Source organism: Dermacentor albipictus, chromosome 3 (genome assembly GCF_038994185.2).
Source record: "Dermacentor albipictus isolate Rhodes 1998 colony chromosome 3, USDA_Dalb.pri_finalv2, whole genome shotgun sequence".
Classification (NCBI taxonomy): domain Eukaryota; kingdom Metazoa; phylum Arthropoda; class Arachnida; order Ixodida; family Ixodidae; genus Dermacentor; species Dermacentor albipictus.
The window spans coordinates 85,308,541-85,321,969 of record NC_091823.1 but is presented as its reverse complement, the minus strand read 5'-3'; the positions used below and the strand labels follow the sequence as shown (position 1 = coordinate 85,321,969).

The window sequence follows — 13,429 nt, the reverse complement described above, 5'->3', positions numbered from 1 at the left end:
GTACAGTGCGCGGCAGGATAATAAGCTGCATGCTCCTTGCCATTTCGCGTTGGCCGTCATTTCTATGGCACCAGCGGTCTTGTTTGCCTGCTCTTGCGTACGCCCGTGTCAAAAGTGCTGCTATTAGAACAGCGTGGTGTATCAAGCAAGATAAATTGTACAGAACAGCATCGGAGCAACGTGGGCGAGAAAATGACAACACAATATAATTAAGAAAGAGAAAATGCGACGGTGTGCTACAGTTTGTGCTGAGCTTTAAAAAAAAAAAGAACCTGCTTGAGGTGAAAAAAAGAATAGCGGGGGTGGGGGAGGGGGGGAGCAGAAACAAACTGTCCGCCCGTGACGAGCGATACACAAATAAAGAAGTGCGTGCGCGTGGCACAATTTAGCAAACGGAAACCAAATGTAAAGCAACATGCATTAAATCGTACTTAATTGTATGAGGTGTGACTGTAAATGAGAAGCTCGAGATATGTTCGGTTTGCGTTATCTGACCCTTATTCGCAACGGGGAAGACATTCGATTCTTGCCACAATTTTATGTCAGCATTTAAATGTTTCTCTGACGTCACTGCATGTGGCACGTCTCCCACCACAATTGTAGTTTTTGGTAACGAAAAATTCGTATGAGCGACTCTTTTAGATTCAGGACAGGAAGGAACAAGCGCACGCTACGTATATAGTGTATGTAGCAGATGTGTGCCGTTTATAGCCTGAGCAGGGCAAATAGTTGGACACAAAACTTACGTTTTCCTTTAGTTATATAGATAAAAAAAGAAGCACGCAGCCTTTAGCCGCAACTGTTACCACTAAGAAAACAAGACAGAAAACGCCGAAGTGGAAAGCGAAAGTCTGCATAACAAAAAAGTACACACAAGAAAGCATGCTCGATGGGCAAAGCGTGTACTTCGCTCTACAGAAAGCTTCGCCGCAATGCTCACCGATCAGCGGAGGAAGACATCATCCCCGATGAAACCGAAACGCACTGGCCCTGGCTCAACGGCGCAGCGGCGGCGGGGCGTCATATTTATCGCGCCCAAGTCGCAGCACCAGCCACGGCACGACACCACACAAGGGGCAAGATGGCTCGCGACACTTTGGAATGACACTTCGTTGTCTTTTTCCTCACTTTCGTTTTCGCCGCCTCAGTGCGTGATGCTCGGGTGTGCTGCCTCAGAACTCCACTAACCGCGACTCCCGTCAAACGGCGCGACGCCGACGCAGATATCGGACAGAAGCCAAGGAGAGCGCGCGAGGTCTCTAGACTCAGTCATGCGACAGAGATTGGCGTCAACGTCCGGTCATAAAATTAAGCTCCGACATCGCCTGGGCCCCCGCGCAGGACCCACCTAGCTCATTAGGCTTACGGCAACGCCGACCCGCGCATAGGAACAGCGTCGATGGAGAAAGTGTGTATAAGCGTAGTCGTACTTACTGCCAGGACAGGCCAATGCCGTGCAGCCGGTCTCGGAACGATCTTTGACGAGTCGGTCCCGACGAAGACATTGTTGTCGCAACTCTGTCGCAGATCACCAGACAATGTTTCTTTTCCGGGTGCTTATCCCTCGAGTCGCTCACGACGATGCACGGAGATCAGCCGCTGCAGCGCCATAGTTTTGAGTGGAGGAGCCGCTACTACGACCATAATATTTTGCCGGTTACTTGCGACGTCGGCGATCAAGCGTACCCACTCGGGCAGGTGCCTCGTCGCTGTATCGGCTGCTCCGATTCGGGGGCGAAGCCGTCAAGGTCGCGTCGCCGCTGCGCCGACGCACGCAGCATGGAAAGCGGCAGGCGAGGAGCTCTGGCGGCGCCGCGCCGAGGCCGAGCTCGACGACGTTCTCCGAGGCAAGGCGCTCGATGCACGCCAAAATACTACCGATGCGCCTCTTTTTTCTTTTTACGCAAGCGAACTCCAGGGACGAGCTCAGGTGTGCACAACGCCGCGCAACGCACCGTTATTAAAGCCCACACTGCGCGAACGGGTGATGGAGAGCAACGGAAGAGAAGCGCCAGATAGCGGTCAGCACTGCTGCTGCGCTAATCCGAATGTTTACAATCGCACACCTCCAGCAACAGCCGCGTTGCTCTCAATCGTCATCTAAATCGCCATGTTTGTGACAGTTATGACGTCAGTGGCAATGGTGCGCCATCTCTCCGCGTAGAAACGTACCGTGGCGTTTATTATTACTAGATATATGGCTTTAGCCTCAGACGTAGCTTCCAAGATGTCCTACCAGAGAAAAAGAAAGCAACCCTGGCGCTGCATTGGAAATCTCGGAAGCCATAGTTTTGGAGTTTTCGCTTAACTTTGCTTCTGTCGATGACCACTGGGGCGCTCGAGTTCCCGTCGGCGCCATTGATCCCCGGATGTGTTCTTTTCCGAGGTAGCCATGGCACCGACGTAAGTACGGCTCTTTCTACTAGGAAAATCTGTTTACATCGTGCTCAAATATTGTTTTAAATATGTCATTGGCGCTGTACGTGAACTTAGAGATTTGTTGAAAATGTATATGTGTTTATTTATTTCCCAAACTGTGCCGAATTCTTCTAAAAACTTCACGCTGCAACAGTGTCGTCGGCCATGCATTGAGCGGTATGTGCAACGCGTGCATTTTGTTTGTGCAGCACGACAGCCAAACCTGAAAAACAAAAGCTTCCGGAGGTCCCGGAAACCCTTCTCAAGCGCCGCAAGCAGCGTGCCATCTCTAAAGTTAAACAGCTCGAAAATGCTATCAAGCAGAGGAAGGTGAGAAGCCGCGTCATGTGTCTATTGATACCGCATCGTGTGTGAGCTGTCCTCACTTTGACATTCACTTGCGTGTTTTCTTCTACAGGCCAAGCGTGCCAAGCGCCTCGAAATATTCAAGAGGGCCGAGCAGTACGTGAAGGAGTACAGGAGACAAGAGCGCGACACCATCCGCCTGAAGCGTGTGGCTAGGAACAAGGGCAACTTCTACGTTCCGGCGGAGCCTAAACTGGCTGTCGTCATCCGTATCAGGGGGTAGGGACGCCACAGGCGAAACCTTCGTGCTGTCTATCCAAACTGTGTTGCTTGTTTAGTACTATCCTTGAAGTTTCCTGTGACACGGGTTTTCTTGATTCTGTGAAAGACTGCACAGTATATCGCGTATCTTGCTTTACTGGCACCATATTAAGGTGTCGATGGTTTGAGCGCACATTGCAGAAATGAGACTCCTTTCCATTTTTCATTCTTTTTTTTTACCTATGTACCAAATGTTGTTTAGTCCCTAAGCAGAAAGCAGATAATCACTGTTGGTATCGTTTCTTGTTGCTGTTTGAGCAGCATGAGATTTGTACTTCCTTATGCACAGCAAATGCAAAAGGGTAGCATAGAATGAGAGCATGCCATGAAAATGTCATCTGCATTCGAAGCATAGGCGTGTACAATCGCCCAATTTTTTAACCTGAACGCGCGAGCATCGACCGGCCAGTCGATAAGCGCCGTATAACGGAGTACAGCGGCGAAGTGTGCGAGAATACGCGCGTGCGCGCAATGCACAGTCCAATGCAGCTTCCCTCTGCCAGGCGTATTCTCGCACACTTCGCCGCTGTACTCCGTTATACGGCGCTTATCGACTGGCCGGTCGATGCTCGCGCGTTCAGGTTAAAAAATTGGGCGATTGTACATCACAAGTGACATCAACTTATACTTGTCAGATGTGAATTTGCATCGAAAGTTGAATCTCGTTCAAATTTCTGTATTGGAAGCTTTGCTGCAGGTCACTTGGTTAGATATTTCAGGGAGACACGCTTTATTGATTTGATTGCTGGGACATAAGAAATGAGGGTCGTGAGCATTAACTAGGTGTGATAGAGACATCCTCCAAGTTTGTGAACGCTAACTGTATGATGCCTTTCAATTGGCCACAGTAACCTACAGCTTAGGCAGCACGTGTTATTACAGCTAGAGATTAGAGCTATGTCCCGTGTCTGGCCAGAACTGTGCTGAGGTTGGTGATCTCCCAAAATCTTGCAAAGGTGAAACTATCTGTGAAAGTGATTGTCCGAGAATACAGCCCCTGGCTGGCAACACACTGGTGGGTGCTGGAAATGGCAGGGGAGGCAGCACTTAGGCAGTCAGTCCCAAAGTAAGAGTTTTTCTTTGAAAGAGGTGAATTTAGTATAGCATATAGCTTCAGTGACAAGCATGCAGCCATATGCAAATCCAGTTCTGTTTTATATACTGCAGTGGCTGCTTCTGTAGAAATTGTGTTGTCTTGGTACGTCTTCAAACTTGGCTGGTAGGAAGGGTTAATTTTCATACATTCAGCTTTAAAAAGATGCTATTATGTGGATGATTCCCACTTTAAAGCAGCAATTTTGCTGCTGGAAAGCAGTCCAGGTCATTTCCGCACCTGTTCGGCCTCGTTCACAAAGCTGTTCCCTGCTCAGTCACCAGCGCTAGCTTACGTTTAGGGAGAGGGTTTTCGAGCTGTTGTGTCAACTACTGGCTACCGATACCTATCGGAAACTAACCTAGCTGGAAGCTCCTAAGTGCCGCCACCAAGAGCTCCTCCACTGCCCACACATACATACCAGTTCGCAAGTTTGCATGCTTATACGGTTTTATAACCTCTTCAGTGTCGTGTTTTCAAAGGTGATGCACCTCCAGCGTCTTTTTTTTTCCCCAGATGTTATAGAACAGACCCCATGGTTTATTTTAGTTGTGCAGAAATGAGAAAATTACATGGATAATAGCAAATGCACCCTTCATGTGGTCCTCGCATTCCTATCTGACAATAGGAATGTCAATAGGAACATGGCGAGACAAAAATGTGGAAATGTACCAGTGTGTGAGTGACACTGAAAGGGTTTTAAAATCTTCAGAGCTAAAGGAATGGCTACTTGTATTGCTTGTGGAATGACTACACAAAATTTTCCAGACTAGTCTAATGTGTCACCACTGTGGGAACGTGTAAGCTCACTGTGGGAACATTAAGCTGACTGGTGAATGAGACCTCAAGCACCTATTTGTGATGTCAAGATGTGATCTGTATGAGTAGGTCAGTGAAGGGTTGACACTCGTCAACTTTGACCCGTGTGTATGCAGTGTCAACGGTGTGAGCCCCAAGCCTAGGAAGGTGCTGCAGCTGCTGCGCTTGCGTCAGATCAACAACGCCACCTTTGTCAAGCTCAACAAAGCCACCCTCAACATGCTGAGGATTGCTGAACCTTACATCGCCTGGGGGTGAGTGTTTGCAGCTGGTTCAGTCCTTTTCCATAGTTTTCTGCAGGTTTCTGTTTGATATCTTCACAAAGCAAGATGCACTTTTTAACCTGAAAAAAAAATCATGCTTATTTAGTAAGGCTGAAGGAAAAAGAATGTGTGCATCTGGGGTAAAAAAGGTTTCCAAAATAATGCTGAAGTCGCCTTGACAATTGGAATGATTACACTTGCCTTCTCATTGCCGAGATGACACCAGAATGACAACTTCTGTTGCAAAGTGCTTGTGACATACTTGCCAATGCTTGCCAAGGATGGTCAAATGTCTCTTGCTTTGTGAACTTATTCAGTTGTTTTTGCAGCTGCATCAGTCGCAGACTGTTCACTGCTCATGCATTGTTAATTTTGTTGTGCGTAGTGCAAGCTTGGGCTTCATGATAAATGCTAGTATTCATTTTGTAGATGTCTTAGAAGTCAGCACTGGTATCGGAATGCCACTGCATCAGTCTCTACTAAGCGTCGGTTGCGTTTGTTGGATTAGTAGGCAGTGTGACAGCACTTGCATTTCCTACTCGTTTTTTTTTTTTTTTCATTATATGTTGGCGGGTATGCGATTAAATGTTGAAATCTTACGAGCTATCAAGTTTCATGCACAACATAAACGTGAGTTCCTGTGATGTGTATGTTACTAGGATTAATATGTGTCTCTAAAGAGAACTGTTTTGTCTTCAATGTTAAGAAAATCTTAAGTTTACTGGTACTTCATGGTTGTGAGATTTGTGATCCCGTACTTTCCTTCTGTTGTGTATTCGGTGCACTGTCCCTTAACCAGCTAGTAGCTAACAAAACTGGCTTGGTCAGAAAAATGTGCGTAAATCAAATGGGCGCACGAGAGCTCTCTTCATTCCTCTTTCAGGGACTTGGAGAAAGTCTCACATTGCAGGACATTTTTCTGCCTACCCTACCTGTCAATCGGTGCATTCATATAAGTTGACCCTGGGATTACCATATTTACTTGAATCTAGGCTGACCCCAATTCTAAGCCGACCACCAAAAGCCTGAAGCCAGGGGCGGAACTTGCTTCATATGTACGCCAAACGAAAAAGGGAGGATGGCGTTCACAATATGAAGACTGCACTTATAGAACATGAGCATGCCAAACTCATTCTACATCATCACTTTTGTGGTCTGGTAAATGCCATCCTTGTTCCAGTGCACGTGAAAAGCATCTCCCATTGCCCGCCCTCTCCAATGACTGGTGCTTTTCTCATTGATGCTGAAGCCTCGGTCAGCTTGAACGTTTGCCGATGCCTCTGTGGCGAGCACAACTTCCGTATGAATCGGTACTATAGTGGCATCGCCTGTTTGGTGCCATTACAATAATACCACGTCGCTCACGTAGCTACTGGTGCAGCCAGTAGCAGCTGTGATACTGACTTGTTTAGATTGCGCTAGGTATGCACCATATTTGTCAATTTCAGTGGAAAACTGGCACATTTCCTAAAAATCCTTGAATCTAAGTCAACCCTAAAGTTTGGTATATGATTATTTGAAAAAACTATCAGCATGGATTCGAATAGATGTGGTATTAAATTATAAATTGGTGGTACTATGGCAGGTTAAAGGTTTCTTTTTTACGTTTTACTTTGGGAAAAGATTGGATTCATGTTGCAATGTGCTTGTTTGTAGTAGTATTTCAGCATAGAGGAAAGGGACAGAAATACCAGGAAGGAGTGTAACATGGTAACAGTGAAGCCGTAAAGGTTTTCTTAAAAGAGTGCCCCTCACCAGGTCGGGCCATTGTGAGCTGACAAGCCCCTTGCATACAATGCTCACTAATAGTCATGTCTGCTAAGTATATCGAATATTGGAGAAAAAAATGGCAGCTCGCTGGACAATAGAAAACTGATCACCATTAACGGCACCTAACCACAGATCTAAAGCGGACAAAATTGATGCAACAGTTCCATGTAAACTGTAAATTTACTTATCATATTTGTCCATTGCAAGTTTTCCGGTATTCCCGTGAAAGGAAACGCCAGGCCCTAAATCTGCTTCCTAGAGTCACTACAAAACGTTTTCTCATAAAAGCATTTCTACATGTTACATGTACTTCAATAGCTCCATCAGTCATGTATTACGATCGGCTGATGATGAATGAGTGACCCATCATAATTACATAATGATTAAATTGTCATTTATGTTGCAGCCAGTCATGGTACTGCTCATCATTAAGAATATAAAATCACCCCCTTGAATTACATGCACAGGCTAATTATTTGGTGCAAGCATCAATACTAGGGGGGAAAAAGATCTCGCAATTACTACTGAAATGCTCCATTCAAACGTCCTGTGAAACATTGCAGTTCCTTCACCAAAGCGGTCATCTGAAGTGATACATTTCACTCGGAAGTGAAATGGTTGTACTTTAGGAAAGCATAATGTTAAATTTACTTAAATTTTAATGTTCATTATCTATTCCTTGCAACTGCTGCATAGAAACGGCAAAAACAAGTTGCATCCACAAACGAGTACGCCGTGACTGACAAGGATAGGAAATCGGAGTTAGCCCTGAGCTACAGTTTCCTACAAAGTCACGAAAATACATGTAAATGAAGGCTTATGGGGAAAACTGCCCCCCACACAGTGGGCTAGTGGTAAACTTTGTCCCCATAGCGCAATGCAGACGCTCTTTCATGACATTTCAGGGAATGTAATGACTTCATTGTCGACATTGCTGTCCACTTGCGTTGGCAGCACCTGTGAGTTGAGGCACTTTTTCTTGTGTAATATCCGACAGAAGTGAAAACAAGTAATTAGTGGCACTTTTTCAAACCTCTCCGAGTGTGACAGCATTGCTGAGTGAACACAGGACAGGCAGACTAAATCATAGATGACAATCTAGAATGCTTGTTTTAACAGCGAAGCTGTATACCTCTACTATCCAAGGAAATTTTCGTGTCGTTGTGGTAAGCAAAAAATTCCCATACGTGGGCCTATCCCGGAGATGGTGCAATGTCGGGCCGACCCGCAGCGGCGGTGAGGCAGGCGTTAAGAACTCCCCGTAAGTGGACCAATCCTGAAGATGGTGCAATACTGGGCCGACCCGCGGCGGAGGTGCAGTTTGCCATTAAGGGGCCCACATACACAGCTTTGCTGTTCATCTCTCTTCACAGAGTGGAAAGGTACTGAAATTTTTTGCCACCTATCAGGGAGGTGTTGCAAGTCATTGTACCAAGCCTTTGTTCATATAGCTGGTTATGCATGTGTTAATGTTCATTGCATTGTGAAGGTCTTGGGACATTGCATCATTCAAACTTCGTTTCTTCACGACCTACCTCTGCTGTGGCACATGTAATATTTGTATGCAATGCATTCTACTCACAGCTACCCCAACTTGAAGACTGTGCGGGAGATGATCTACAAGAGAGGGTTTGGACGCCTGGACGACCGCAGGGTGGCCTTGTCTGACAACTCCGTCATCGAGAAGCGCCTTGGTCAGTCATGATTTCTACTTTCAAAAACTCTGCATTCTTTTGTTGCACCATTACCATGTTTATTTTATATCTATAATAAATCTTCCTGAAGCGGGCAGCATATTTTTAAGCTACATAATGAGGTCCTAAAGTTCATCATATGCAGGATATAAGCAGTAACGTAGTTTGCTTGGAGGAGCATTAAATATAAAAATTTGTCTCTTTTTGTCAAGATTGTTTGTGTTAATATCTGCACAACACAGTGCTAGATGTCAACAGTTCCAAATGGGTGCATATATGATATAAATGTGCCAAAGCAGTGTCACGCTGAATGCATGATGATGTCAAAGCAAACTGTTGCACTAAGTACCGAACCTAGTGGCTGCTCATCCACACAGTGTAGAGCTTTCTACAAATACTGGAGACATCCATGCAAGTGAGGCTGCAACAAGGTTTTGGGACAAAAACCCCCTAGGAGGATGCTACACGAAAAAGGAAAGTTCAGTCAAATTAAGGCGTAATTTGACGCAGCTGTTGATTGCTGTTATGGCCACAGTGGCTTGGTCACTTGCAGGTCACTGTTTATGACGTGCCAAATTTAGGCTGCAGTGGGCATTTTCTTCACGTGAACATTAGAAGGAACTGTGCATAAGTTCGGAAAATTGCATTGTTCTGGAGTGGTGCAGTCAGAAATGGAAAGATCGGCTTCAGGAGATGCCATGCATATTGCACAGCTGTCTGTTGACACAGCGCCATATTTTTTCAGGCAAAAAGAAATGAACTAGGGAAAGAAAGGCATAACAAGCGTTGCACTTGTTTATCGTGGACACATGGTGCAAAGGGAATGCGACTAATGATGCGGATTTTTAAGCACTAGTGTGCATGTTTTGCCTGAATTTGGGCGGTAGCAAGCAACCCATTTTGTTCTTGCTGCAGCAATGCATTTGACAGTTGTGGCTGTTGCATAATCAGTGCACTGTCCCTTAACCAGCCAGTAGCTAACAAAACTGGCTTGGTCAGAAAAATGTGCACAAATAAAATTGGTGCGTGAGAGCTCTCTCTGTTCCTCACCCATGGACTTAGGGAAAGTCGCATATTGCCAAACATTTTTTCTACATGTAATAATTGGTCCAGTCATATGAATTGACCCTCCTGGCTAGCTCACATTCTCACAGTAAATCAAGGTAGAATGACTTCTGTATGTACACTCGAACTTCAATACAATTGCCGACAGATTTTTCGGACTCCGAAAATTCAGACTTGATGGATATTTAGAACCTCATAAATGCACCGTCAGGGTTCCCGTAGAGCTAATAAGTTTTTGTGACAGATGTTTTGAACGAATTTAGGTCCCAATGTTTAATTTTCTGGGCTAAAATGCTCATTCTGAGCCACGCTACCTGATCTTGAGGGCTGCTATGCTGTATTTTCCACTGGTTTGGCTTTTATTGGCCTATCATGCCCCGCACGCTGTGTGCTTTAGGTGTGAGTGAAAGTGTGTGAGGGTGAGACAAGACGGTGGCTTCAAGTGCCGCCTTCCCACATGAACAAAAGCAAAGAGGGGAGGGGGGGGAGTGAGTTCGCGGTAGCACCATCAAGGGCGTGGGAGGGAGCAGAGGTGGTGCGTGTCTCGGCCATGCACGTGAAAGCGTGCATGGCCGATTTTTCTTAGTTGGAAAGGCCTTTCCAACTAAGAAAAATCAATTGGCGACTAATTATTTGCATTAAAAGTCGAATTTCAATATAATGAAGCAAATTACCGATTTTACCAGCTTCGTTATATTGAGGTTTAACCATATTCGCTTTGAAACAATAAAAGTTAATATTCACACAAGCGTATATTTTTAATGTTTTATCTAAAGAGAGTAGACAATAACAAATCTTGAACTCCCACAGCGGACACAAAAATAGAGCACAATAGCAGACAGGACAGTGCTATTACGCTTGAAGGTCTATTATGAACATCAACCAGCTAGCTCGGCTCGCCATCAAATTGTATCTGAAGAGAGTCTAGTGTCAGTGTACCTCCGTGGCTGAGCAGTGATGAGTTGCCACATTGAAGAGTGCTTTAGCATGTGCTGTACGAGAACTTACTCTATGTGCAGTACCAGAACTATTTGGCATACTTGTTCATGTGAAGAAAATGCTCACTGCAGCCTAATCATTGCACGTCATAAACATAACATAACAGTATCGAACTCATAAACAGTATCGAAGGTGCATGTATCTCAGATGCCATCAAATGTCCTGAATATGCTCATCCTCGCTGCGTTGCGGCGTCTAGTTGGCGTTTGCTCCTCACTGTCATTGCGTACCGTACAAGAGTGGAGTAGAAAATAATGCAATGAACCATTACTCGTTAAAAGCATTCCGCATCGTCAGCGCATCATCACCGCTGAGGCTGTGGCGCGATCTGCTAGGTTAAATTCAAACCTCTTTTATACCTCGGCAACGTCTATGTAGGCCTAACAGCGTCAAAACAAAGAGCAGATCTCAATAGCAAGGACGTCATACCTAGTGTTGCCCTCAGCATGAAGTGAGGCTAAGTGATCACCGATTTCATCTTTCATTTCTTGCCGTCGAAGTAACAAGCGTGAATTTGAATTTAAGCAGACACATGCAAGGGAGCATTACGTCATGCAGCCAGTCTTGGCAAGTGAAAGCTCCGTGAAGCCAGTGGTGGACTAACACGTGACCTCTTGCGTCGTGATCACAGAGCAAAGTCGATATTTGCGAAGGTGTTTGGTAACCAGTACTTGTTATTCGGTGTGTGCTTGGCTGGCAGCTGCTCACATAGAGGAAGGAAAGATTTTTTTCGGTTTTTTTTTTCCTTGGTTTTGTTTTTGTTTATATGAAGAGCTTCAAATGGGCATCGAAGAAAAGAAATCAACAGAGAGAACTAAAACCTACCTTGCGCTCTGACGTATACTTCACTTCGTGCGCTGACGTTTTCACTACGTGTTGGGCCTCCACACACTGCTTCAGTCACATTGCAGTAGGCTTGTTTCCATCTTTTCCCTTCCTCCATGCGAGGTGACATGGCTAGTGGTGTATACATAATATAAAACATGCACAACATTGCTAGTTGGACAGCATGCATTGTGCTTCTTATACTGTACCTTATACTTTGAACGAAGCAATTGCTTATTCTATATGTGATTTACTTCTGTCAAAACTTCAATGCTTCTCTATTTGGCATGATAACGCACCAAACATTCCCTTAGTTTTGACCCTTCTTGCGAGCGCTCCAGTGAAGTTTATTTATAAAAGTGTTTATGAATGTCATGTTTTATTACAAATCTTGTTTGCGATAAAATTCCACCCATTTGCTCTGTGACCGTACTTTGGGGACTTTTCATTTTGAAAGGACACAGAGGCATGCCTGCTTTGAGCACAAGTTCATTCGGACAAGTTCCAGAAGCTGGAAAAATTGCTAGCAGTAAAGTCGCTATTAAAAGTATGTTTTCCATAAGCGGTGTGTGCTGAAGGTAAAATTTTTTCAAACGGCTGCTATTTGCCTTTCCAATGTTGTGTCTGAGATTCTCAACAAATTTAAGTTCACAGGTTGGCAGGTATGTTATGGTTAATGCTAAAGAGAACCAAAAGAGGAAGCACGAAAGTTACTTATCTAACACGTTTGTTATTCATGCAGGCAAGCTGGGCATCATCTGCATTGAGGACCTGATCCATGAGATCTACACAGTGGGGCCGAACTTTAAGAAGGCCAACAACTTCTTGTGGCACTTCAAGCTGAACACACCCCGCGGCGGATGGCGCAAGAAGACCAACCACTACAGCGAGGGTGGGGACTTTGGAAACCGGGAGGACCTCGTTAACCGGCTCCTTCGTAGGATGATTTAAGGCTTTCTACTGCTCCGGGTAATAAAAGAAAAAGGACTCCACAGAAACTTGTGTTGGCTTGCCTCATCAATTGTGAATGGGTGGGTGCCATCGAAGTAAATGTCATTCGTATTGTGCGTGGCAGTAGACAAACTGCCTGTAAATGGAGTTTCGTAGTTTAAGATGTTGTTCATCTAAGTTCTGCTGTCATTTTCGTGTTAAATATTTTGATTTGGATACTAATGCTAATGCAGATTTCTTAATAGTTCCGGTATCAATATCATAGCTGCATAATTTTGCTTGTTCTGGAGTCAAATTGTACATTCTAGACGGAGAATGGTAACAGCCTTCAGCTTAGCGATTTCTTTCTCTGGCTCTTGCCCCTGCTTTACAGTTTATTACCGTCTAGTTGTTTTTGTTTATGGGACGTTGACATGTGCATACTATATATTGCATTTTAGATGGTTGGTCTTGAACTTCGTTCCCACAGCACAGAAAACCAACAACGAAATTTCATTTTGACTAAATTTGTTGTAAATTAGTATTGGCCACAAAATCAGCTGTAGCTGGCAGCACCGTTGCCATGGCATTGTATAGGCAGTCGGTAGCATGCATCGGAATGTACGTGGCAGCATTTTACTGTTAGTTATTAGGGCTGGTTGTCTACCGCAGTGAAGTGACAATACATTACCGTTCAGTGCCACATTTTGCCGGGCGATGCACAGAACATGCCCATTATATGTCATAAGAGCAAACTCGTTTAACAAGAGTGGCCCTCAGCCGCGCATCCCATATTTTGGCACTCTTGTCATTGTGAGTGACAACGTTAGCAAGATTGCCATGTTACTACACATGCTGTTATCACAGTAGCACCAGTAGTATATCAATAAAAAGCTGTCGACACTTAGGCATATGACAGTAATGCA

At 44.9% G+C, this 13,429-nt stretch overlaps 2 protein-coding genes across 4 annotated transcripts in view; one reads left to right on the top strand and one right to left on the bottom strand.

Moving 5' to 3' along the window:
* Positions 1 to 2,103, bottom strand: part of LOC139046631 (nuclear receptor coactivator 7-like) — a 161,993-nt gene extending 159,890 nt beyond the window's left edge. The window contains exon 1 of one of the 2 annotated variants that reach the window (XM_070535733.1): positions 1,435 to 2,103. In XM_070535733.1, coding sequence (XP_070391834.1) covers positions 1,435 to 1,505 — 71 coding nt within the window. In that variant the 5' untranslated portion in view covers positions 1,506 to 2,103. Of the gene's footprint in view, positions 1 to 940; positions 1,101 to 1,434 lie in introns of those variants that run through there. The other variant, XM_070535738.1, reaches the window with a different exon arrangement.
* Positions 2,104 to 2,263: 160 nt separating this feature from the next.
* Positions 2,264 to 12,571, top strand: LOC135898881 (large ribosomal subunit protein uL30-like). 2 transcript variants are annotated; one of them, XM_065428071.2, is made up of 6 exons: positions 2,264 to 2,403; positions 2,628 to 2,748; positions 2,837 to 3,003; positions 5,074 to 5,211; positions 8,575 to 8,684; positions 12,316 to 12,571. In XM_065428071.2, exons 1-6 carry the CDS (start codon positions 2,393 to 2,395, stop codon positions 12,522 to 12,524), a joined length of 756 nt encoding a protein of 251 aa, XP_065284143.1. In that variant the 5' UTR covers positions 2,264 to 2,392; the 3' UTR covers positions 12,525 to 12,571. The 2 variants fall into 2 exon arrangements, with proteins under 2 accessions (XP_065284143.1, XP_065284142.2); XM_065428070.2 differs by lacking the exon at positions 2,264 to 2,403 and adding an exon at positions 2,451 to 2,479.
* The last annotated feature ends 858 nt before the right edge of the window (positions 12,572 to 13,429 follow it).